The sequence below is a fragment of the Callospermophilus lateralis genome, chromosome 3 (genome assembly GCF_048772815.1).
Source record: "Callospermophilus lateralis isolate mCalLat2 chromosome 3, mCalLat2.hap1, whole genome shotgun sequence".
NCBI classification, from domain to species: Eukaryota; Metazoa; Chordata; class Mammalia; order Rodentia; family Sciuridae; genus Callospermophilus; species Callospermophilus lateralis.
The window spans coordinates 61182323-61204685 of record NC_135307.1 but is presented as its reverse complement, the minus strand read 5'-3'; the positions used below and the strand labels follow the sequence as shown (position 1 = coordinate 61204685).

Genomic DNA, 22363 nt, shown 5'->3' with positions numbered 1-22363 from the left:
TGTGTTTGAGGTACATACACAAACTTTTTAAAACACAAATTGTTTGTTCACTTTACATGTGGTATTTTCACATTGGTCACTGTCTTACAGGCACCTTTCAGTCCTATGTCTGTCTATATTATCATTTTGAGACAATAAAGCATTGCATCGTGTATGTTCTGCATTGTCCAACTTGTTGATGAACATTTAACATGTTTTTGAATTAAAGGAAGTGACAAGTGACATTTCAGTTCACTCCTAAATACTTTGGTATGCATCACTAAAGAGTAAAGTTATTTTTCTTGTCAATGGAACCTTTCTTTTCCTCAAACTTGTCCTATACTGGTAAATTAAAAGGTCATAAATTAAATAATTCATAATGTTTGTCAGACTCTTCTTTTGCAAACTTAAATGTGAACGTGTACATTTGCATTTTGGTTGATTAAACTTTTCTGTCTTCTGGAAGATAGTAATACTAAGTAGGTAAATCATGCACAGGGTGTGTACTAGGCATTTTGTGTGGTTTTCTCACTTAATCTTTCTAACAACCTAACAAGGAAGGCATTAGCATCCTATTTTGTAGCCTGGTTTTCCCCTCTAGGAAATAATTTCTTTCTATCACTAAGCCTTACAAATGACCTGGGATTTTATGATAAACTCAAACTAGTTACTTTCCCATGATATACTATGACAGAATCCAAAATCATTATTTATGTCATCAGAAGGCTATTTGATTTAGCTCTTATCTACCATTATTTGCGTAGCCCTACTCTGAAAGTTTTATAGTTTCCTGTTTCTAAATTCGAGAACAGATTTCAAAGCTGCAACACTTCTAATGTGATGATCAACTTAATATCCTAGATGGCTAGGGTTTTCTCATATCTTCTTTAATTTTCCTTTTTGCTTCTGAACACCACTAATTCTTATGAAAATACTGTTTTTGCATAGCCTATTGTTCTAAGGATCACAGTTTTATTTTCTATGCTTTTCTTTTCCTAGATTTACTACAGCAGCAGCAGCATATACATACACTAACAAATATGTGCATACGAACACACACACACACACACACACACACACACACACGAGAGAGAATCTCAAATTGTGTTTTAAAATATTTTTACTGTAAAAACCCAGACTAATATGATGAATACCTACCCCCTAAAGCAGAGGTCTCTTTTTCTTTTGCAATTCAATACATTTTAAATATCTTATTCATTATTCACTCTTATTCCTCATTGCTGACTTTGGATGAAATTCCATAGCATGGGAGAATTTGAGCATGGCATTTTATATAAACAGCAGAAGAGTCTATAAACTGGTAGATTCAAGCTAGCCAGACTCTTGCTAGCTCAAGTTTCCTCTTAGTTTTAAAAATCTTATGGATAGTTGTTCTCTTCAGAATGTATCATTGACTCTAAAATAATGGATTATTGGGATATTTGGAAAACTGAATAGAATCATTGATACTTTCTAGTGGAGAAAATGAGTGGTCTTTAGATGTTTTTGCAAAGACTTCTCACTTAAGACTCCTTTCATTTTAACAAGCTACATTCTTTTTTTGGTGGTGGGTACCAGGGATTGAACCCAGGGGTGCTTAGCCACTGAGTCACATCCCAAGCCCATTTTTGTATTTTATTTAGAGACAGAGTCTCACTGAGTTGCTTAGGGCCTTGCTAAGTTGCTGAGTCTGGCTTTGAACTCATGATCCTCCTGCCTCAGCCTCCCAAACTGCTGGGATTACAGGAGTGCACAACCTCACCCAGATTGACTAAGCTACATTCTTATTTTCCCCTTAAATTTGTTCTGCATTTGCTCAAAAAATTTTTAAACTTTAATGGTTACTGGGGTTTTTTTCAGAAATTTTTATTTGATTCTCCATTCTCTGTGGGGACAATAATGAAAATGTCTTTTTAACTTTGCTTTGAGTAGTGATAATCCAGGTTCTAACTATCATGATTTAGTTTTATGATATAATACAGATGTTTAGAAAATGGGCTTTAGTGTTAGCACTGAATTTAAGTCCAGGCTCTGGCAGCAATTAGTTATGTGATCCTAAGGATATTAGTGAACCTCTCGGATCCTATTTTTATCTCAGTAAAATTAGGTGTGATCACCGTCTTTACCTTGCTATGTTATGAAGAACGTGAAGCACTTGGTACAGGGGCTGGCACCTAACTAAAGTGTATAGTGGTCATTATTGTTTGAGTGTTTGGTGAAGAAATTGTAAGCATGAATTTTCTTGAGTGTGTTACAAGTTTTCAGATAAGTAGAGAAAGGATAAATTATTCCCACACTCCTTATTTGTTTTTAAATAGTCATATTTAAAAAAAATAGTTGGATTGTAGAGCAGATTTATCAAGTTATGATGGTCTGTATTCAAAACATAATGTTAAATTAAAGGTAGTTCATACCAATATTCTAGCATATTCCTTTTACCATGCAAGTCTGCTTTTTTTGCAGGGGGAGGATACTGGGGATTGAACTCAAGGGCACTCGACCACTGAGTCACATTCCTATCCCTTTTTTTGCATTTTACTTAGATACAGGGTCTTACTGAGTTTCTTAGTGTCTCACTTTTTGCTGAGGCTGGCTTTGAACTCTCAGTCCTCCTGCCTCAGCCTTCCGAACTGCTGGGATTACAGGATGCACCCCTATGCCTGATTGCAAGTCTGCATTTATTTTGTCTTATGCACTAGTGAAAACACAAATCTCTTTTTAATTGTCTTTCTGTTTAAAAAAAAAAATTGCTCAATTTTGTGGGAAGGAGGATGAATGGACATTTCAGTTACAATGTGCTTTTCCTTTCTATTTAGACTAAGCAACCTGGGGATTCCTGGAGTGTGGGCTTTTCATATCAGCAGCAGGTCCCCGCTGGACAACATCAGACCTGCAGCGGTTGGAGACCTTTCCACATTCCGTTCTTCGGCTTCCCTGGAACATTCCTTCAGCCATGCTGCAGCTCTAGAAAGCGACTATACTGAGGACAATTTGGATTATTATGACGAGAATGAGGAGGAGGTTGAATACCCTCCAAGTGAACCAGAGGAGGCATTGAATGGCCACAGCAGAACTGATGTGTCCCTCCCCTCGAAAACTGATCCAGGTCCTTTAGGAGGTGGAATCTCTCCTCCAGATTCTGATCTGGCCTCCCCTTTGCCACACCCAGCACCTAGTGATTGGCCACCCTCTCCTAAAACAGAATCTGCTACCTTAGACCCTCAAACTCAAAACGGAGCATCTCAGGGGGAGGTAGGCACCCCAGATTTGGAAGATCGAGTGGAACCTTTGGACCAGACAGACATCAGAAGCCCAAGTCCACCCGAGGTAGATGGAGAGTCACTGGCTCCTCCCAGGGAAGGCCCACCACCCCATCCTGGAAATAGAGGCATCCAGCCCTACCCAGATGGAGGGGCCATTCCTTCAAAACCCCAAGTTCCTGCCGCCCATCCTGAAGGAGAAGGCGAAGTTGTTCTTCCTAATTACCCTGTGCCAGGTCACCCTTCACCCCCAAATCGAGGAAGGTACACGGTAGGAGCAGGGGAGGACATCAGTTCCAGCACTGAGGGTAAGTGCATCAGAAAAGCGGGCACTGAGGTTTCACTTTTTAAATGCTGGTCTGGGTAGAGTCATGATTTTTTCTCTCAAGCGAGTAGGTGAAAAGTTTAGCGAGAAGATTGGAACTGAATTTTACTCCCTGTGTTTCAGCAGATAAATTTCTTCTGCCAAACAAATCTTGGCAGGCGGATTCTGGTTGGAGTCTCTTGACCATTAATAATGTGTTTTTAAAAATGAGCCTCACAAAATGAGCGGGGAAGAACTGGTTTGCTTGTGCCAGCTGCGCTCTCAAGTGCACTGAAGTATTTCAGTCTGAAAGTTCAGCAAAGGTGAAGCATTTTGAGGCTTCATGTGCAGAGCAGGGAAGGAGGGCTGAACACTTTGGTTTTGAGTCACGGGTGGTGGTAGCTCTGATGCACAGGCCAGACTCGCGCTGGTTTATGGGACAATCCTTGCGCTCCCCTTGGTGGTGATGTGTGGGTGAGCAGAGCCATGCGGGGAGAAGATGGCGGCACACCTGTGTCTGTTGTCATTTCTGGTTCCTGTCCGTGCAGCTGTGATGTCCTCCTCCCTGGAGCCTTGTCCTCATTTAATGATTCACTGACTGGAGCTGGAAGGAGTAGGAGGCAGGGCTTCATCAACAGCCTCTTCTTCCCATTGGAGTCTTGTCAGCTCTTTCTTCCTGGTCAGGGCTGTAAAGATGTGAATGGGTAACTGACCACAGATTTATTCCATTTGTTCTAGGGACAGCTCATCTGACTTCTACCAGGAGGAAAGAGCTCAGAGGCAGACACTTTCTTTTACACCTCCATTTTTTTTTTTTTTCACCTTTTCTGTTTTCCATCCTCATTATGACAAAAGCATGCCGATCAACAAAGAGAGCCACCTAGGTTCAGCTGTGGCATTGGGCAGCAGGATTTTGCCTGGAAAAGTGCTTATAACAAGAGGGAAGAAAATATTTGTGACTAATGTGGTATTGTGTAACAATAGAGGAAGAGCATGGGTGTTAGACTTGAATCCTGGCTGCCTCAGGCAACTCGCATAACACCCAAATCTCCTGCTTCTTGTAGTTTTATTGGGAGGACTGCATGAGATAATATGTGAGAAGTACTTAGTGTCTACACTAGTAGATTCTAGGAACGTGCTACTCATATCCAATAACAGAGGCATGAAATTAGTTTGTTTGTGACTTTTGCATGCGAAGCTTCATGAAGGAAAGAACTGTCTTTTTTATCCCTCTATCTCATGATTTATGCTTTTTCTTAAATAGTTGTTGAAGGAAGGTGTGATTCAGAAAAATGGACCAATCTACTACTCTCTAGACTCAGGATGAGAATAAAATACAAGCTAACTCCTGAGCACCTTATCATCATTCTAAGCACACAGTTTTAATTTTTGGTGTTTTTGTTTTCTTTCATTATTAAATCCCAAAAGTGTCTCTTGAAAAGAAAAAGGTGGCTACTCTTACTAATTTTAGAAAATTAAAAACAGTGGAAATAGGGTGGAGGATGGGAGAGAATGAAGAAAGTGCTTATTCAAGAGTTTTGCCTTGATTTGTGTCTAAGGGACCTCATTGCTGTAAAGCTGAAGATGCAGGTTTTATTGGAAGACTTCAGAATCTTAACTATTTCGAACAGCCTCCAGAATTCTCAGTATGAGTTCTCTAAAGAAAATTTAAAGCCAAAGTGTCAAAGATTTTCACAAAAGGGTTTTGAGGTAAAGATGTAGTCCTCAAAGGCTTTCCATTTGTGGTTTGTGATTTCCTGCCCTGAGAAGAGTCCCATGCAGTTGTCTGTTAAAGACCTAAGAAGGGGTGGCACGTGCTGCTTTGAGCTGTGAGATGGATTAACAGTGTGGGAGATTTGCCATTGAAAAGTGAAGGCAGTCACCATAATACTGGCGGGACATGAACTGTGACTTATGTCAGCTGCTGAATGTAGCCCACCACTGAGAGTTTGGAAATGGCAAAATGCAAATAAAAATGCTGAGTAATGCACTGAGATATTTAGGGAAAATAATAACTAGAAGTTTTTAAGTGTTGAAGGAGAGCCAGCATTTTTTCTTTTAAGGAATTTATGGAGAGATGGGAAGTGTGGAAACATGGAATTGTGTGTGTGTGTGTGTGTGTGTGTGTGTATGTGTGTTGAATAAAACATTGAACCCCAGAGGTGCATCAGGTAGAGGTGGGCTCACTCTGGAAGCTGGGGACATGGGGGTGGCAGAGACTCACTTAGAATATTGTAACTAAGAACCAGCCATGTGTCATCTGCCTGCCCTTTTCCGCTGATGGAGTAGAAAGTGCATGGATTTTAGTGCCTGGTGGACTTGAACTTGATTCTACCTCTGCTGTGTGGTTTTAGGCAAGTCATGGACTCTGTTTGACCCTTATTTTCCTCAACTATAAAATGAAGATAACACAGACCTCATTAAGTAGTTACCAGAGTAAAAATTGGGCCTGGGAAGCTCCACACCCTATAAATTTTAGTATCTCTTTTAAGTTTATAGTAGTCATCTTGCCAAGCCAAGAAATTAAGATTTAAAGACCCAGAAAACATTTCTTGTCTTTTTATTTATTTGTTTTTCTCATTAGGGACTCTTTTTACAAACTATTTTTTTTTCTTTAAATTCAGAAATCTAGATTCTTTTCAAATTAGGTTTTCATCAGGAAAGAATGTCCTCATCACATTCAGGTTCTGGCCCCAAGTGTTCTATTCTTGTAGACTCGAGAACCAGCAGAGCAGTGGCTGTATGTGTCCTTTCTCTGAGATGTCTGCTTCCAGGGAGCTCCAGCTGTTTGCTGTCAAGCCAGACATTACCCGAGTCCCTGCTATGTACTTTTCTCTGAACTGTGTGCTGGTGGAAGTTTTCAAGAGTGTTTACTGAGTGCCCACCAGTTCTCTAAGCAGGAGCTTTGCTTCGATTGTATTATCTTGGTTAGTCCTCAGAATGGCCTCTGAGGTAGTTCGGTAATCCTTTCCATCTTGCAGAGGCAGAAAGTGAAGGTTGGGAATACCTAGTGACTCACCTAGTAAGAGGCCGATGGAGATTCCAAGGAAGAATGGGGGACGTCTGTGGGGTACCCCAGGGATGGGTGGTTGGTGGATGTCACTGTAGTCAGAGAACGTTTGCTGAAAGAGAAGGTGCTCCAGCCAGGCCTCGGGAGTCTGAAATAAAAGAGAAATAAAGTCTGAAATCATTCTAGATAGCAGAATGACAAGAGTGGAGGTACAGAGGTAGAAATGGGAGGGGAAGAGAGAGGTGAGGAGAGGGAGGGAAGGGGTAGTGGGAGTCCTCAGAGAAGACTTCAGCCAGCCAGGACCAGGGACTGCCTGCGTTGGGAGTAGCAAGGAAGCAGATGGACTCACCGGGGTCTTAGATGTCCTTAAGCTTGCTGAGGTGCTGCTAAAGAAGCTTAGTTTAATCTTGGCCTGTATGGCAAAAGGAGAGGGGCACTCCATGGGGGATCTTCTTTCTACTTGGATGGCAGCCATGTTGGGAAAGCCCAGCCTGAGCAGGATTTCCAAGACCTGAAGTTTCACTCTATTTCTGTCCTTGGGGTAGGTGGTGGGTGCTGCAGGAGTATATTGCTCACTGGATGCCCACCCTGGGATGAGCCTGAGCAGGCTCTGCTCCCAGTCCAGCCCTTAAAAACCTTATGTTCCTGGTATATCTCCAGATTGCTGAGGCCTGGGAATGAAGGCCCCATACCTGTGAGTACAGCTACATACAGAGAGTCCTGGTAAGGATCCTGTTTCTTCTCCAAAAGTGGAGAGAGACTGTTGGTGTCATGCTAGTTGATGTAAACTGCTGCCCGCAAGGTCCTGAGCACCGTTTGCCACCTGCATCATTGTACCCAACACATGCATCAGAAATCAACTACCATAGAGGGGAAGACAGGCCACTGCTTTTCCTTATAAAGTGGGATGTGGTTCTTTTTCCTAGTCTGTCTTTCTATCAACCAGTTCTGAAGTGAAAGTGTTCATTCTTTTTCTTGAGAAGGCAATGAAGAGTTGTTAAAAGTAAAAGTCACTCCAGCCACCATGGAGGCAGCCAGTGCCGGAAGCCCTCTGTCCTCCTGTGGCAATGAACTTGGTCCACTATGGAGCCTGCCTACCTCCCACAGTGGGGCCAGAGCCCTCAGTGAGGAGGGCAGGCAGGCCAAGGGCTGAACACCAGTGCTTAAGTGCAGCTGAAAAAATGAAGATTGAAGGATAGGTCAGAACAGCGCAGCAGAGAAGAACTTTCTACTTTTGTTAAAAATTCCCAATTAGGACAAGTCTCAAGTACTTTGGCAGTGCCTTTGTTTCTTTTTGCTTATGTATCCCCACCCCATTTTTCTTTCTATTAAAGGATATGAGAAGAGTATAAAAAAAAAAAACAAATGGAAAAAATACGTTAGATTAAAAAAATCCTCATGTTAAGATTCCTTTAGCAACTCTCAAGCCTCAGTAGGCAAATCTGTGACAAATTGAGCTCATTCAAACCTGGCAGCCTTAGCCCACTGCTGTGTACAGAGATGCCATCAGCTCAGCTCTGTGTCATCTCAACTTCCCATGACAGAAGCTTATGTGATCAGAAGAGAAATCCATGGAATAAAAAACATATTTATCAATATTATAGTCCCCTCTATCTAATTCACCTGGGCTCTGTTAGAAATACTGCTTTTTTTTTTTTCTTTTTCCTCCACCTTCTGAAATAGAATCAGCATTTTACAACCAGATGCCCGCCGTGATTCTGATGCCCACTGAATGTGAACACTGCTGGTATAAAATGGAAAGAGCGTGGGATTTAGAGCCAGAAGATTGCTGATCTCTGTGGGCCTCTGTTTTCTCATCTTAAAAATGGAGATAATATCTCCTTACCATAATAGGAAGAAGGTTTGCAAATACATCCCAACAATAATGACACATGCAAGAGGCCACTGAAAGGAAAAAGTGCCACTTTGTATTAGATGTGTCTATTGGACCATTCTCTGGGCTCCAGATCTTAATTCCAATCCTACACTGTCTCTCTGAATCTAACTCCCATAGAAATTGAGATATCACATTGGCCAGAAGTCTGGCTTCTCTTGCTCTGGAAAGATTGTCACGTGTGGGTACACATTTCTAGTTTCAATTCTCCCCCCTCCTCAGGGAAGGGACCTGTAAAAGGGAACTGGCTATTGTGTTTCTGTGTTACCTCCACTAAAAAAAAAAAATCTTCATATTGTATTCTTGTAAGCTTAAGATCCAACTGGGCCATAAACACCCAGCTCCATATCAGATAGATGGCTGGGAATGAGCATAAGTTAATTCCTTGACATTCCACCCACCCAGGAGCTGCATTTGGTTCAAACTCATTAAGCATGTTAACTCAGAAATGAGAAGCTTGTGAAGATCCTATGTGGTCGCCAGAAGCTGTCATTAGATTCTTTGGGCTGGGCTAAAGTGCAGATCCCTGGCATCAGCCTGTAGACTTGACTTGGTAGGTCTAAGTGGGGCTCAGAGTCCGCTTTTTTTAATAGACATCTCAGGTGATCCTGATGCCGTGGTCTCTGGAGTCCACTGAGAGGAATGCAGCTCTCCTTGTGAAGGGTTGAGGGTGCCAGGATGAGGGTCAGTTGCTGTCAGGACTGGAGTGAATTTGCCTGAGGTTCCCAGCTGTTGTCAAAGCTCTTCATCCCCACAAACCTACCATGAGTTCATGAGGCTCACTCCCTCACACCCTCTACATCTCTGCCCAAAGGTCATCTTTTTTCAATGTCCATGTCATTTAAAAGAATGAATCACACCCGCCCCTTCCCTCCCTCTTGTCTTTCCCTACACAGCTCTTAACACATCTGCCATACTTGTTCTTAACTGCTGCCCACGAGAAAAATAAGCTTTGGAACAGGGATTCTTGTCTCCTTTGATCCCAGCTCTATCCCTGATTTCTATACCAGAGCTAAGTGTAGAGGGAGTTTCAATAAATATTTTTCTGGTTATTGAATGAATGAAAGAAAATTGCAAGAGGCATTTGCCTTTCACCTAAATTAACAAGCAGCCATTTTAAGTGTTGAGTGTGTAAATCTGTGTGTGCATCTGAGTATGGAGACTGGTGTGGAAGAGGCGTTATAAGGGGAACAAACTCATCTCTTTTTGTTGTGGCTGCCATGGGGCTGGAAGGCTGTGTGTGTGCTTGGCTCAGTAAGTTTCATCCTAAAATTACAATTTTCTATTAAAAAAAAAAAACTATTTGAAAAGATTCTCAGGTGAACTTACCATTAACTAGTTAGCCCATGCGAGAGTTTGAATCTTATATTGATAGCCTTTTTTGGGATTTATTTTTTGGTAGAAAAATATAATGTGGCTTCTCATAAACTCACAAATCTTTGCATGATTGTGTATGTTAAGTTGCTGGCTGTGTTGCTGTGACTCTCCTTTTACCTGCATAAAAGCTATGATTATACCAATTTTTTTCAGTTAAGTTAACCGAACTCTTTGGATCTATACTCTCTCCTCTACCCACTTGATTCATAATCTAGTCTTAGAGTAGGAACTAGGCCAAAGAACAATTCTTTACAAAATTAATGGAAACAGAGGGACTATAACACAAATCTGTCATTTCTTAATTTGCAAAACAGTGTGTACAACTTGGTTTTATTTGTAGCTGAATTTTTCTGAAAATGCCTGTCCTTTACATTTGCATCAGACTGCCTTTTTTGCCTTGGTTCTTAGAAGTATAGTAAGAAGAAAAAAAAGGTGACTTCTGGCAACACAGGTGTGGGGAAGGTGGTGTCATCCTGATTTTAAAGAGGACAGCGCTAAAACACAAGTCCATTGTCTGTGCAGAGATACCTAAGATGGTAGAGCTTAGCAGGGAACACACTTGGAGCTGCTTTACACTTACTTGCGACTTTCTGAGCTGAAAAAACCTGAGACTTTGACACACCCAGGTTACATTCATTTTTTTTTTAAATTCAAAATGGTCCTCCCTCCTTTTTAAAACCAATGGTGGACAATGATACTTTTCTGTACTCCAACCTCTATAATATTTTTATCATGATCTGTTCTGCTTCTTTTTTGTCTTGAATTTTGTCACTTTCCTCTTTTAAACATGAAAGTCATTATGCACGTTATTTTCCTATTTGAAAAGCTGAGTTATGCCTAATTCTCTATTTTTATCAAGCTGGAATTTCTTAGCCAAATCATCAAGGCTTTGTAGCAAATCTTGAGTCACTGTCTCCAGGCCTGCTCTGTTCTTAATCAGATTTTCCACTTGAATCAAGGTTATCTATTTGACCTCCAACCCCTCAGCTTGCTGCTTTTTTGTAAACAGCTTTCAAGTACTGTCCAGAAACCAATGGTATTGCTATTCTCACTGCTCCTTGCCAGTGCTTTTTAAAAAAAATATGCACCTGGATGATCTTCTCTTCCTACCATTAAATCTGATTTGCAGAGTCTGACTCAAAACTTCCTCCATTGGAGTCTATGCTGACTAACCCCAAACACCTAATCGCTTCCTTATCCTAGGCTCACCATATATGTACCCGTGTCCCAAAGGAGGGTGGTAAAGAGTCGCAGTTAAGATTCCAAACGCAGACTTCCTGGCTTCCAATCCACCTTTGCTGTGTACTTCCCGTGTGACTTTCAGTGAGTCACTTTCATCCTCTTTGCTTCCATTTCTTTATTTGCAAAACAGGGATTAGAAACAGTGCCTATGCAGGGCGTGGTAGTGCACATCTGTAATTCCAGCTACTAGGGAGGCTGGGGCAGAAGGATCAAAACTTCAAAGTCAGCCTTGATAATTTAGGGAGACCCTGTCCCTAAAATTAAAAGGGCTCTGAGTGTAGGGCTCTTATGAAAATGAATCTGAAAGTTTTGGAAGAGTATCTGTCATCTGATCAGTACTAAAATGTTCACTTTGTTAACATTTTTATTTGCTGAAACAAGTCTTTGGCTACGTTGTTACATATATGGCACTGTATCTTCTCCCTCTGGTTTGGTTCTCTTCTCTGATGAAATACAGGGTAAATATTGATCTTTTGATTTCTTCCTTCCCTTCCTGTTTCCTTCACAATGATATGTATTTGTGAGTAGGGTGGACTTCCTTGGGAGCTCCATGACAGCATCAGAGTCTCACATCTTCATGCCAATCCTGCCTTATCAGTGGTCTTCTGGAGTCTCCAATCCACTCCATCTCCTGGGGTCTCAGAGGCTGAGGGGTATACAGCTACTTCACCTCCTGGTGGCCATGCTTGGGATGAGCACATCCCCCAGTGTCCTGGGAGAAAGCACCCTTGAGTCCTTCTTTGAATGTTCCTCCCAGGGCTGGGGATGTGGCTCAAGCGGTAGTGTGCTCGCCTGGCATGCGTGTGGCCTGGGTTCGATCCTCAGCGCCACAAAGATGTTGTGTCTGCCGGTAACTAAAAAATAAATATTAAAATTCTCTCTCTCTGAAATGCTCCTCCCACCTCCAGCTGTACCAATTACATTGGTCATTTTCTTTATGGACAATGACATTTGCTCCAAGTCCCCTGTTGCACTGTTGTGCAACAAGTCCCCGTACTTTTTTTTTTTTTTAATACCTTTATTTTACTTATTTATTTGTATGTGGTGCTGAGAATCGAACCCAGGGCTTCACACGTGCTAGGTGAGCACTCTACCGCTAAGCCACAACACCAGCTCCCCCCCCCCCTTTTTTAAATGGGTGAAGTACATGGGAGATGGAGCAATGAGCAACAGTGGCTGGAGCGTCAAGATTACCATAACATTCTAGAAAATGTGACCATAGCTCAAGCTCTCTACTGTTGCGTGGAAACCATTCTTGTGCTCTACCCTACACAGCAAACCCTGCAACGGTGCAGAATGTTTTAATAGCAGGATTCCCTTCCTTTCTCCCTCCTCTACTCGCTTCTCCCCACACACTTTCTTTAAGCTACATTCTTCTTTCATTTATTTATTTATTTATTATTGATTTTTATTTTTTTAAATACATAACAGCAGAATGCATTTCAATTCTTATTACACACTTCATATACAAACAGAGATATGAAAAATTAAGCTACATTCTTTAAGGCTCTTCTTTCTCAAAGTCAAATTCTGGGAAGTGAGACCAGTTATAGGTTACTTTTAAGCTCAGGTTACCTGGAAGAAGAATGGTCAGACATAGATCACATTCTTCAGCTCCTCACCTCTGTCTTCCCCTGAGCAGGCCGTTACTATTAGATTGAACCATACAAAGTTGCTAGCATTTGGCCATTTTTTGATAAGGTCAACCTAACGTGCACTTGCTGGTTTCCCTTCATTTCTCTGCTCTTGGACCTCAGTGGGGCAGCCTCATCTTAGTTCACCTGCTTTGAAATAAGACCCAGATGACAGCAATAAGCTGCGCTTCTTGTCAGAGGACAAAGCAAGTTAATTCCCTTGAGTCCAATGTTATTTCTGTCTCTTAAACTTTAAACACCTATTTGTTTATTATAATTCAAACTGATTTTGAGGAGCAGATGCTGTGGCCTGTTGACGCTGGCAGACACAATGCTGGAAATGCTGTCGTCCTCATGCAAGTTTGTTTTATTTTTCAGTCTTTACATATAATTCTGCCAATAAGGAAACCTGTGAACACAACCATGGACGGTGCTCCCAGCATGCCTTCTGCACGGATTATGCCACTGGCTTTTGCTGCCACTGCCAGTCCGGGTTTTATGGAAATGGGAAGCACTGTCTTCCGGAAGGTGATTGGCTGGGGCACAGGGGTGGGGGCTGGTCTGTGTGTGTTCTGCTGCCTGCTAGTTTCCAGCTACCACTGTGAGCTCTGCTTTGTGGACCTAGCAACTTGCCGGTGCTCAATGAATGAATGTTTGAGGAACAGAGACATTTGGACTGATTTACCAATTTGAAATTATCCAGAGATGTCCTCCTCCCTTTGCTCCAGCTCCTTAGAGCCAAAGGGGATAGGAGGCTAGGAGAAGAGATCCCAGACAGGACCTTTTCATCCTTGGATAATTGACTGGTTAGGGCATCATTAAAATGACTTACTAAGGAGGGAGCTTGGCGAATGGTCAGTGGAATCGTTTTGTCTGGGTGCTCCCCTCTGGAACTTGGCTGATGGCCAGGGCTAATTGGGCTTACCATCTTCTAGGGGCACCTCATCGAGTCAACGGGAAGGTGAGTGGCCACCTCCACGTGGGCCAAACACCTGTGCACTTCACTGACGTGGACCTGCATGCTTACATTGTGGGCAATGACGGCAGAGCCTACACAGCCATCAGCCACATCCCACAGCCCGCAGCCCAAGCCCTTCTCCCCCTCACACCAATTGGAGGCCTCTTTGGCTGGCTCTTTGCCTTGGAAAAACCAGGCTCTGAGAATGGCTTCAGCTTCACAGGTGAGTGGCGCCCTGAGAGGGCTGATAGCACTGCCTTGTGCTGTTGCTCCTTGGGGCAATGTCTTGAGGTTTTATACAGGGAAAGGGAATTTTCTCATTGTTGAACCCACAGGTGTGGTTCTGCCCATAGTTGGGAATGGTTTGGCTTTGTACAACTGAATTTGTGTGTGTATATGTAGTATTTGGCCTTGAACCCAGGACCTCAGATATGTTAGGCAAGTGCTGAGCTACATCCAGCTGTTTTTATTTTGAGACAAGGTCTCACTGAGTTGCTAAGGCTGGCCTCAAAGTTGGGATCCTCCTGCCTCAGCCTCTAGTAGCTGGGATTATAGTGCAGCTGCCCTGCCCATCTAGAGCTGATTTTTGAAAGAGCAATTACTTCTAAATGTTTCTCCAGCTGTTCTGAGAAATAGGCCAATTCCATTGGGAGTGTTTGTGTCCTCTTGCCCCAATTTTTTGGAGTACATTTGTGACATTCTGTTTGCATTATTGTATACAGATCTGTCAAGGAGATGCAAAAACAATATACCTACAGGACATCTGGAGATGACTTTACTTCATGGAGGAGGGGCTGCTTTTTCTCCTCTTGCACCTCTACATCCCTTACGTAGAGTGGTGTAGACCAGTACTTTTCAGACTTTAATCTGCCTGCAAATTGCCTGGATGATTTGTGGGCATGGAAATTCTGATTCAGTAGGCCTGTGGTGGGGTCTGCAATATTTTTTCAAACCAAGCTCCCAGGAGAGGCCAGGACTGCTGGTCCTTTTGATAGACAAAGTGTGGGGGAGACTTTTTGGGTTCTCACCTGCAAAATTTTTATTGCATGTAAAGTAAAAGGGTGAGAGAAGTTCTTTCCTCACCTCCAGCAGCAGAGCTCAATGGCTGTTTATAGGATCTTGCTATTAATCAAGATTTGAATAACCTTGGGTCAAAAGTAAATAAAATATAGCAAACCAAGTTAAATTTGAATGTCAGATAAGCAATGATTTTTAAATTATAAGTATACCCCAAATATTGCATGTGATGTATATAAAAGATATATTCATTGTTTATCTGAAATTCAAATTTAACTGGGTATCTGGTTTATAGATTTGTGTTTTGTTTTTGCCTTGCTTATTTTTGCTAATTCTGACAACCTTGGATAGGTCAAGGAGGTTTCCAAGAGTCTGTTTCTCACAGAATATAAGCTCCTATAAAGAGAAACAGTGCACGGTAATGAGACCAGACATGTTGATTGAACGTTTGAGGAACTTAAGGAGTTAAATAGCTGGTAGGACTCAGTCTGAATATCAGATCATCTTTTTAGGCACCATCTCCCACAGTAGTAGAAGCTGGGAGGAGGAAACATGTGCTGGGATTGCTGGGGATCGAACCTAGGACATTATGCATCCTAGACAAGTGCTGTACCACCAAGCCTAAGGCCCAGCCCCAGCCAGTACTGGCTGTTATTTAAGCAAGGCTTTTATTAACCTTTTTGCTGAATTCTTTTCCTCACCAGGTGCTACCTTTATCCATGACACAGAAGTTACTTTCTACCCAGGAGAGGAGAGGGTTCGAATCACTCAAACTGCTGAGGGACTGGACACGGAGAATTATCTGAGCATCAAGACCCACATCCAAGGCCAGGTGCCCTATGTCCCAGCAAACTTCACAGCCCATATTACTCCCTACAAAGAGATTTACCATTACTCAGAGTCAGGTATGTATAGCCAGTACTCACCTCTTAGAAAATGGGATTGGTACCTGTCTCCCAGGATGGTTACGAAAATTAAAGGTATAACTACATGGAAAGTCCTAGAACAGTGTGTGGAAGATAATGTGAGCTCAATACCAGTTTATTCTTGTTACTCTTATTATGACATAGTGTAAGTGAGCAGAGTGCCAGCTATCATACACAAATTCCCTACCCAGTACTTTCAAATAGTAATAAGATAATTCATAACAACATTATCTCTGGGGGTGGGTAGGGATGATATAGATATAGTCTTCTTCTTCTTCTTTTTTTTTTTTCCAGTACCAGGGATTGAACTCAGGGGCACTCAACCACTGAGCCATATCCCCAGCCCTATTTTGTATTTTATTTAGAGACAGGGTCTCACTGAGTTGCTTAGCACCTTGCCATTGCTGAGGCTGGCTTTGAACTCATGATCCTCCTATCTCAGCCTCCCAAGCTGCTGGGATTACAGGGGTGCTCTGCCACGCCTGGCTGAGATGATGTAAATATATACAGATTTTACTCTCTGGAGCATGACAAAATATTATTAGAATTTGTTGGGCTGGGGATGTGGCTCAAGTGGTAACGCGCTCTCCTGGCATGCACCAGGCGCTGGGTTTGATCCTCAGTACCACATAAAAATAAAATAAAGATGTTGTGTCCACTAAAAACTAAAAAAATAAATATTAAAAAATTCTCTCTCTCTGTCTCTCTCTCTCTCTCTCTCTCTCTCTCTATATATATATATATATATATATATATATATATATATTAAACACACACACACACACACACATATATATATATATATATGTATATATAATTAGAATTTGTCCTGTAACCTTGTTTTAGCTCATGATTTTAGTCTGCTTTAAAAGCTACAGAAAGATGCTACAGAGTATTATAAAGCTAATGAAAGATTTGGAGTCAGAAGTTACAAATCCACATCCTGGGCTTGCCATTTATAACCTGTGGGGAAGATCACTTAACATGAGAGCCTCTTTTCTCTTTCTTCTTTGTACTAGGGATTGAACCCAGGGCTTTGCCTATGCTAGACAAGTGCTCTACCTCAGCCCTATTGTCTCATCTTTAGCATCAGAATAAAAATATCTTTTTCTGTCCACCTTACATGGTTGACTAATTGGCTGATAAATTGTTTGAGGTGCAACATACTCTGTAAATCATTACCCATGAGCAAAAAACTGCGGCAGCCATAGGTGGTTGTTTGGCAGCACAGTGGTTTGACTTGAGCTGCTCCTCCCCTGGCCCTGGTTTCTCCTATGGTGTGAGAGCTGGAAGCTGGACAGAAGATGTAGGGAAGAGAATGGGAAGCAGGGACCTGGCCTGTGTTCAGAATAGCCAAAGGCCAGATGACTGCCCTGGGCCCGACTCCCAGACTGAGAGGAAACCACCGTTTCCTTTCCCTGAAACCCTGCAGACTTAATTGCAAGTCACTGGCAGCTGTCACCTCTGCACAATGTATGGATGGGCTGGTTCAAATCTTGGGGCAGAGAGCCAGATGGTCTAGAGTTCCAGTTCCATTTCTACCACTTGTCAGCCCTGCTTCTCAGGCTACCTACTTCACTTCTGCAAGTCTCTGCTCACACAACGGTAGTGCCCACCTCGCAGGGCTGGCACACAGCATCGTCTCTTCCTTATACACAGTGGCAACAACTGTAGTGCCTCCTCCCTCTCAGCACTGTGGCTTCGTATCCACTCTGGTTCTTGGGCTATCCTTGCAAGTCTCCCATATAAACTCAAGGCATTCCCAAGGGATGTGCTCAGGAATTAGATGAAAAAACAAACAAACAACATAGAAAAATCTATCTCCATGAAAATCTCTGTATTTAATATTTTAAAATTTTTACCTGTTTGCTTATAAAATGTCTGTTGCAGCTATGACCTCCACAAGTTCCAGAGACTACTCTCTCACTTACGGTGCAATCAACCAAACGGGGTCTTACCGTGTCCACCAGAACCTCACTTACCAGGTGTGCAGGCATGCCCCCAGACACCGGGCCACCCCCACCACCCAGCAGCTGACTGTGGACCGGGTTTTTGCTTTGTACAGTGAAGACGAAGGAGTGCTTAGATTTGCTGTGACCAATCAGATTGGCCCTGTGGAAGGTAAGGCTTCTCATTTGTAACGCTGGGCCAAAGTTCTAGCCTTCTTGAGAATTCTCAGAACAATTCAGAGGTTAGTAAGAGTTTGGGAGTGCTAGAGTCTGTGTGCAGTGCTGGGTGTGAGGACGAATCAAGCTGGGTCCCTATCCTTGAGGTGAAGATGAGCAGAAATGCAACCTGCGGAACAAGGTCCCGGCCCGCTCAGGAAACAGCACAGTGCCTGAGCCTGGTTTGTAGCCACGCAAACAGTACATGCCCATGGTGGGGTATGCCTGGGAATGGGGAAGAGGGAGGCAAGTTAGGAGGGAGACTGATGCTGGTGAGCACTGATGACCACTGTGACAAATGCAGAGGGCCTAGTCTAGAAGGGCAGGGAGGTTCCCCCAGGAAGGGACATTTTAGCTAAAGCCTCGAGGATTTCACCAAACCAAACAGGACCTGGAAAAATGAAATGTAACCTCATGTGTGAAGAACTCACAGTAACACTGTGCTTCACAGTGAAAGACTGGAATTTCCCCCCTAAGATCAGGAGTGAGACAAGGAAGCCCTGCCCTCTCCCTGTCTGCTCCACATGGAAGTTCTAGCCAGGACAGCTAGGCAAGGATATGAGATAGAAGGCATATAAATTGGAAAGGTAGAAGAAAATTATTAGTAGTAAAATTATCTCTATTCTCAGATGACATGATCCTTTATGTACAAAACCGAAGGAATTCACTTAAAAAAACCCTAATAGAACAAATAAATTCAGCAATGCTGCAATGCACAAGAACAACCTACAAAAAAAAATTGTGTATCTGTTATAATATGGAGCAAATTGAAAATGCAATTAAGAAATTTCATTTAAAAAAATAAAATACTCAGGAATTAAGTCTTTTTTCTTTTTTTTTTAAAGATGTGTGGTACTTGTCCTTTGAAACATAATTTTTTTTTTTGGAAAAAAACATAAGACCCAAAAAAGTGGGACTATGTTCTCTGTTCATTAATTGGAAGACTTACTATTATAAATGTGACAGTACTTCCCGAATTGTTCTATTGATTCAACACAGTCCCTATCAGTATTTCAGCTGGCTGCTTTGCAGAGATTGACAAACTGATTCTAAAATTCATATTGAAGTTCAAGCAACCAGAGTAGCCAAAATCTTGAAGCATGGTGTTGGAGGACTCAGTCTTCTCAATTTTGAAACTTAGAGTAATCAAGACAGTGTGCATCTGGCATATGAACAGACACATTGATTAATGGAATAGAAGTGAGAATCCAGATGAAATGCTCATATTTTCAGCCAGTTGGTGTTTCAACAAGAGTGTCAAAACAGTTCAATGGGGAAATAAGTCTTTTTAATAGATGATGTTGAGACAATTTACTATCCACATGCAAAAGAACGAAATTGGACCTCACAGCATATTAAAAAAATCAACTCAAAATGGGCCAAAGACCTAATTGTAGGAGCCAAAACTTAGAAGAAAACATAGGGGTAAATTTTTGTGATCTTGAATTTGGCATTGATTTCTTAGAAATGGCACTAAAAGCACAAGCAACAAGAGGAAAAACAAATGGGTGTCATGAAGATTTTAAGAATTTGTGCTTCAAAAGACATTATCAACATTGTGAAAATATAGCTGTGGAATGGGATAAAATATTTGAAACCTGAGGGTCAAATCCCACTGCTATAAAAATATTCTTTTTAATGATGTTTAATAAAAGACTTGTTCTAAAGTATATGAAGTACTGTTACAACTCAACAATGAAAAGAAATTGAATGAAAAGATGGACAAAGGATCTAGAAAGACATTCTCTAAAATGATACACAAATATCCAATGAACACATGAAAAGATGTTAGCCATCAGGGAAATACAGTTCAAAACCACGGTGAGTTATTACTTTATATCACAGGGATAGCTTTCAAAAAAAAAAAAAATGTTGGTGAGGATGTGGAGAAATTGGAACCCTCATTCACTGCTGCTGCTGTGTGTAAAATGGTGCAGCTGCTGTGGAAAACAAAAGAGCAGTTTCTCAAAGTTAAACCAGAGTTACCATTTGACAGAGCAATTCCACTCCTATTTATGTGCCTAAGAGAAATGACAACTCTGTACTCACAAAAACTGGTGCAGAAATATCCATGGCATCATTATCATAATAGCCCAAAGGTAGAAGCAACCTAAATGTCTGTCAACTGATGGAAGCATACAAAATAAAGTCTTTGGTGCGTATAATGGGATAGTTTTCAGCCACAAAAAGAAATGAAGTACTTATGTATCCTCCAACATGAATGAACTTTGAAAACCTCATGCTAAGTGAAGGAAGCCAGTCACAAAGGACAGCATTTTGCATGATTCCATTTATATAGACTATTCAGAGCAGGCAAGTCCAGAGACAGAAAGTAGATTAAAGGTTGCTCAGGGTGGGGGATAATGGAAGGATAGGGAATTAATGTGTTAAAAGGTTCAAGGTTTGTTTTTGAGGTGATGAAAATGTCCTAATAATTGGTCATAATGGTTTTGAATATATACTGAAAGTCATTTATTAGTGCACTTTAAGTGGGTGAATTGCATGGCATGTGAATTGTATTCATTTGTGGAAACAAAACTTGAAAATAGTGGTTCTCAAATATTAGTGGATACTAGGTTATTTGGGTTTTTTGTGTGTAAGTTTTTTGAGTTCTTTATATATCCTGAAGATTAATGTGTTTGTTATCTGAGGTGTAGGTAGCAAAGATTTTCTCCCATTATGTAGGCTCTCTCTTCATATTTTTAATTGTTTCCTTTGCTGTGAATAATCTTTTTAGTTTGATGCCATCCCATTTATTGATTCTTGTTTTTACTTCCTGTACTTTAGGAGTCTTGTTGAGGAAATTGGTTCCTAAACCTACATGATAGAGAGTTGGGCCTATTTTTCTTTCTAGTAGGTACAGAGTCTCTGGTCTAATTTCTAGGTCCTTGGTCTACTTTGAGTTGAGTTTTGTGCAGGGTGAGAGATAGGGGTTCAATTCCATTCTGCTACATATGGATTTCCAGTTTTCCCAGCCCCATGGGAAGAAGCTATCATTTTTCCAATGCATGATTATGGCACCTTTGTCTAATATGAGGTAACTATATTTATATGGATTTGTCTCTGTGTCTTCTATTCTGTTCCATTGGTTTTCATGTCTGTTTTGGTGCCAGTATTCACAGTAGCTAAGCTAAGGAACCAACCTAGGTTCCCCTGAACAGAGAAATGGATGAAGAAAATGTGGTATATATATACAATGGAATATTACTCAGCCATAAAAGAATGACTTTTTGACTTCTGCTGGTAAATGAGTGGATCTAGAGACTATCATGCTAAGTGAAATAAGCCAATCCCCCAAAAAACAAAGGCCAAATATTCTCTCTGATATGTGGATGCTAACACACACTGGGGGCAGGGGAGATAGAAGTTCAGTCTATTAGACAAAGGGGAATGAAGGGAAGAGAGGGGAGATGGTAGGTAGTGTATTAATAAATGAAAATTCCCTGTTGATTTCAGGGGAACACATAAATCAAGAAGAAAAGATTGCTGTTCCAGATTTGACAGAGAGATGAGCAAAAACTGCTGAGGAAAACGTTCCTCACCCTTAGATGTCCAGTTCTGCCCTTCACTGGGGTATGCCTTGGATCTGTAAAAACAGCCAGTGGTGGAAGTTCCTTCCAGGTGACAGTCCCATTCAGATTCTGAAAAGATATATTCCTGGGTCTCTTTTTCCTAGAGAAATACCATGTGGAATAACCAATGGTCATAAAAAAACCAGCACACTTCCCAAGTTGCTAATTTGTCCTTTGAGTTTTATGATTTTCCCCTCCACCCAAGTCAAACAAAAGCAACAATTAATAGAGTGCCAAGTACTCTTCTAAGTACCTGCTGTGAATTAACTCGTCCCTGCGACAAGCCTACTCAACAGGAAGTTGTTAATGTCATTATTGCATTTCACAGATAGTGAAACTGATGTAGAGATGAAGTAATTTCAAGTCCTAGCTGGTAAGAAGTGATCTGGGACTTAAATGCAAGCTGTAGGTCCATGGTCCACACTCTTACCCCTCATGGTCCTGCCGCTCTTCATGGACACCACTGACTTTGCAACTGCCTCATAATTTGGACCAAATTTGAAAAGAGACAATGCGTGTGTTTTTTAAAAGAATTTTTTTAGTTGTCAGTGGACCTTTATTTTATTTATTTATATGAGGTGCTGAGAATCGAACACATGCTAGGCAAGCGCTCTACTGCTGAGCCAAACCCAGCCTGGCAATGTGTGTTTTTAGACCCTTTGTGTTTGTTTGAACCCTCTTTCATGCACTCACAGCAATACTGTCATTCTAAATGACATAATAAAATGGGGTGGGGGAGTGGGGAGAAAGAACAAAGGAAAAAAAACAACAAAACTCTTTTTTCTCCCCCCACTCCTCAGTGCATAGTAGTACCTTAAAGTCTTTTGCTTTCTCCAGAGGGAGCTGCCAGCCAGCTGGAATGATATAAAACAAGGCAGCTGCCCGCACCTGATGTGGGAGCGGCGCGGTTTCCCAGGGTTTAGATGAGAATTACTGTGTCTTTCCCAGTGAGTAAAGGGAGCTGGCAGCCCTTGCTGTCTTCCCAACCACCAGTCCATACCCCATAATTGTTTGAACTTCAAGTG

At 41.6% G+C, this 22363-nt stretch overlaps 1 protein-coding gene across 3 annotated transcripts in view; it reads left to right on the top strand.

Moving 5' to 3' along the window:
* The window catches only part of Nid2 (nidogen 2), a 60662-nt gene that overhangs the window by 11494 nt on the left and 26805 nt on the right, over window positions 1-22363 (top strand). For all 3 annotated transcript variants that reach the window (XM_076850287.2, XM_076850285.2, XM_076850286.2), the window contains exons 4-8: window positions 2796-3547; window positions 13079-13228; window positions 13636-13881; window positions 15380-15580; window positions 17492-17722. In XM_076850287.2, the coding sequence (XP_076706402.2) occupies window positions 2796-3547; window positions 13079-13228; window positions 13636-13881; window positions 15380-15580; window positions 17492-17722 (1580 nt within the window). The remainder of the gene's footprint in view (window positions 1-2795; window positions 3548-13078; window positions 13229-13635; window positions 13882-15379; window positions 15581-17491; window positions 17723-22363) is intronic.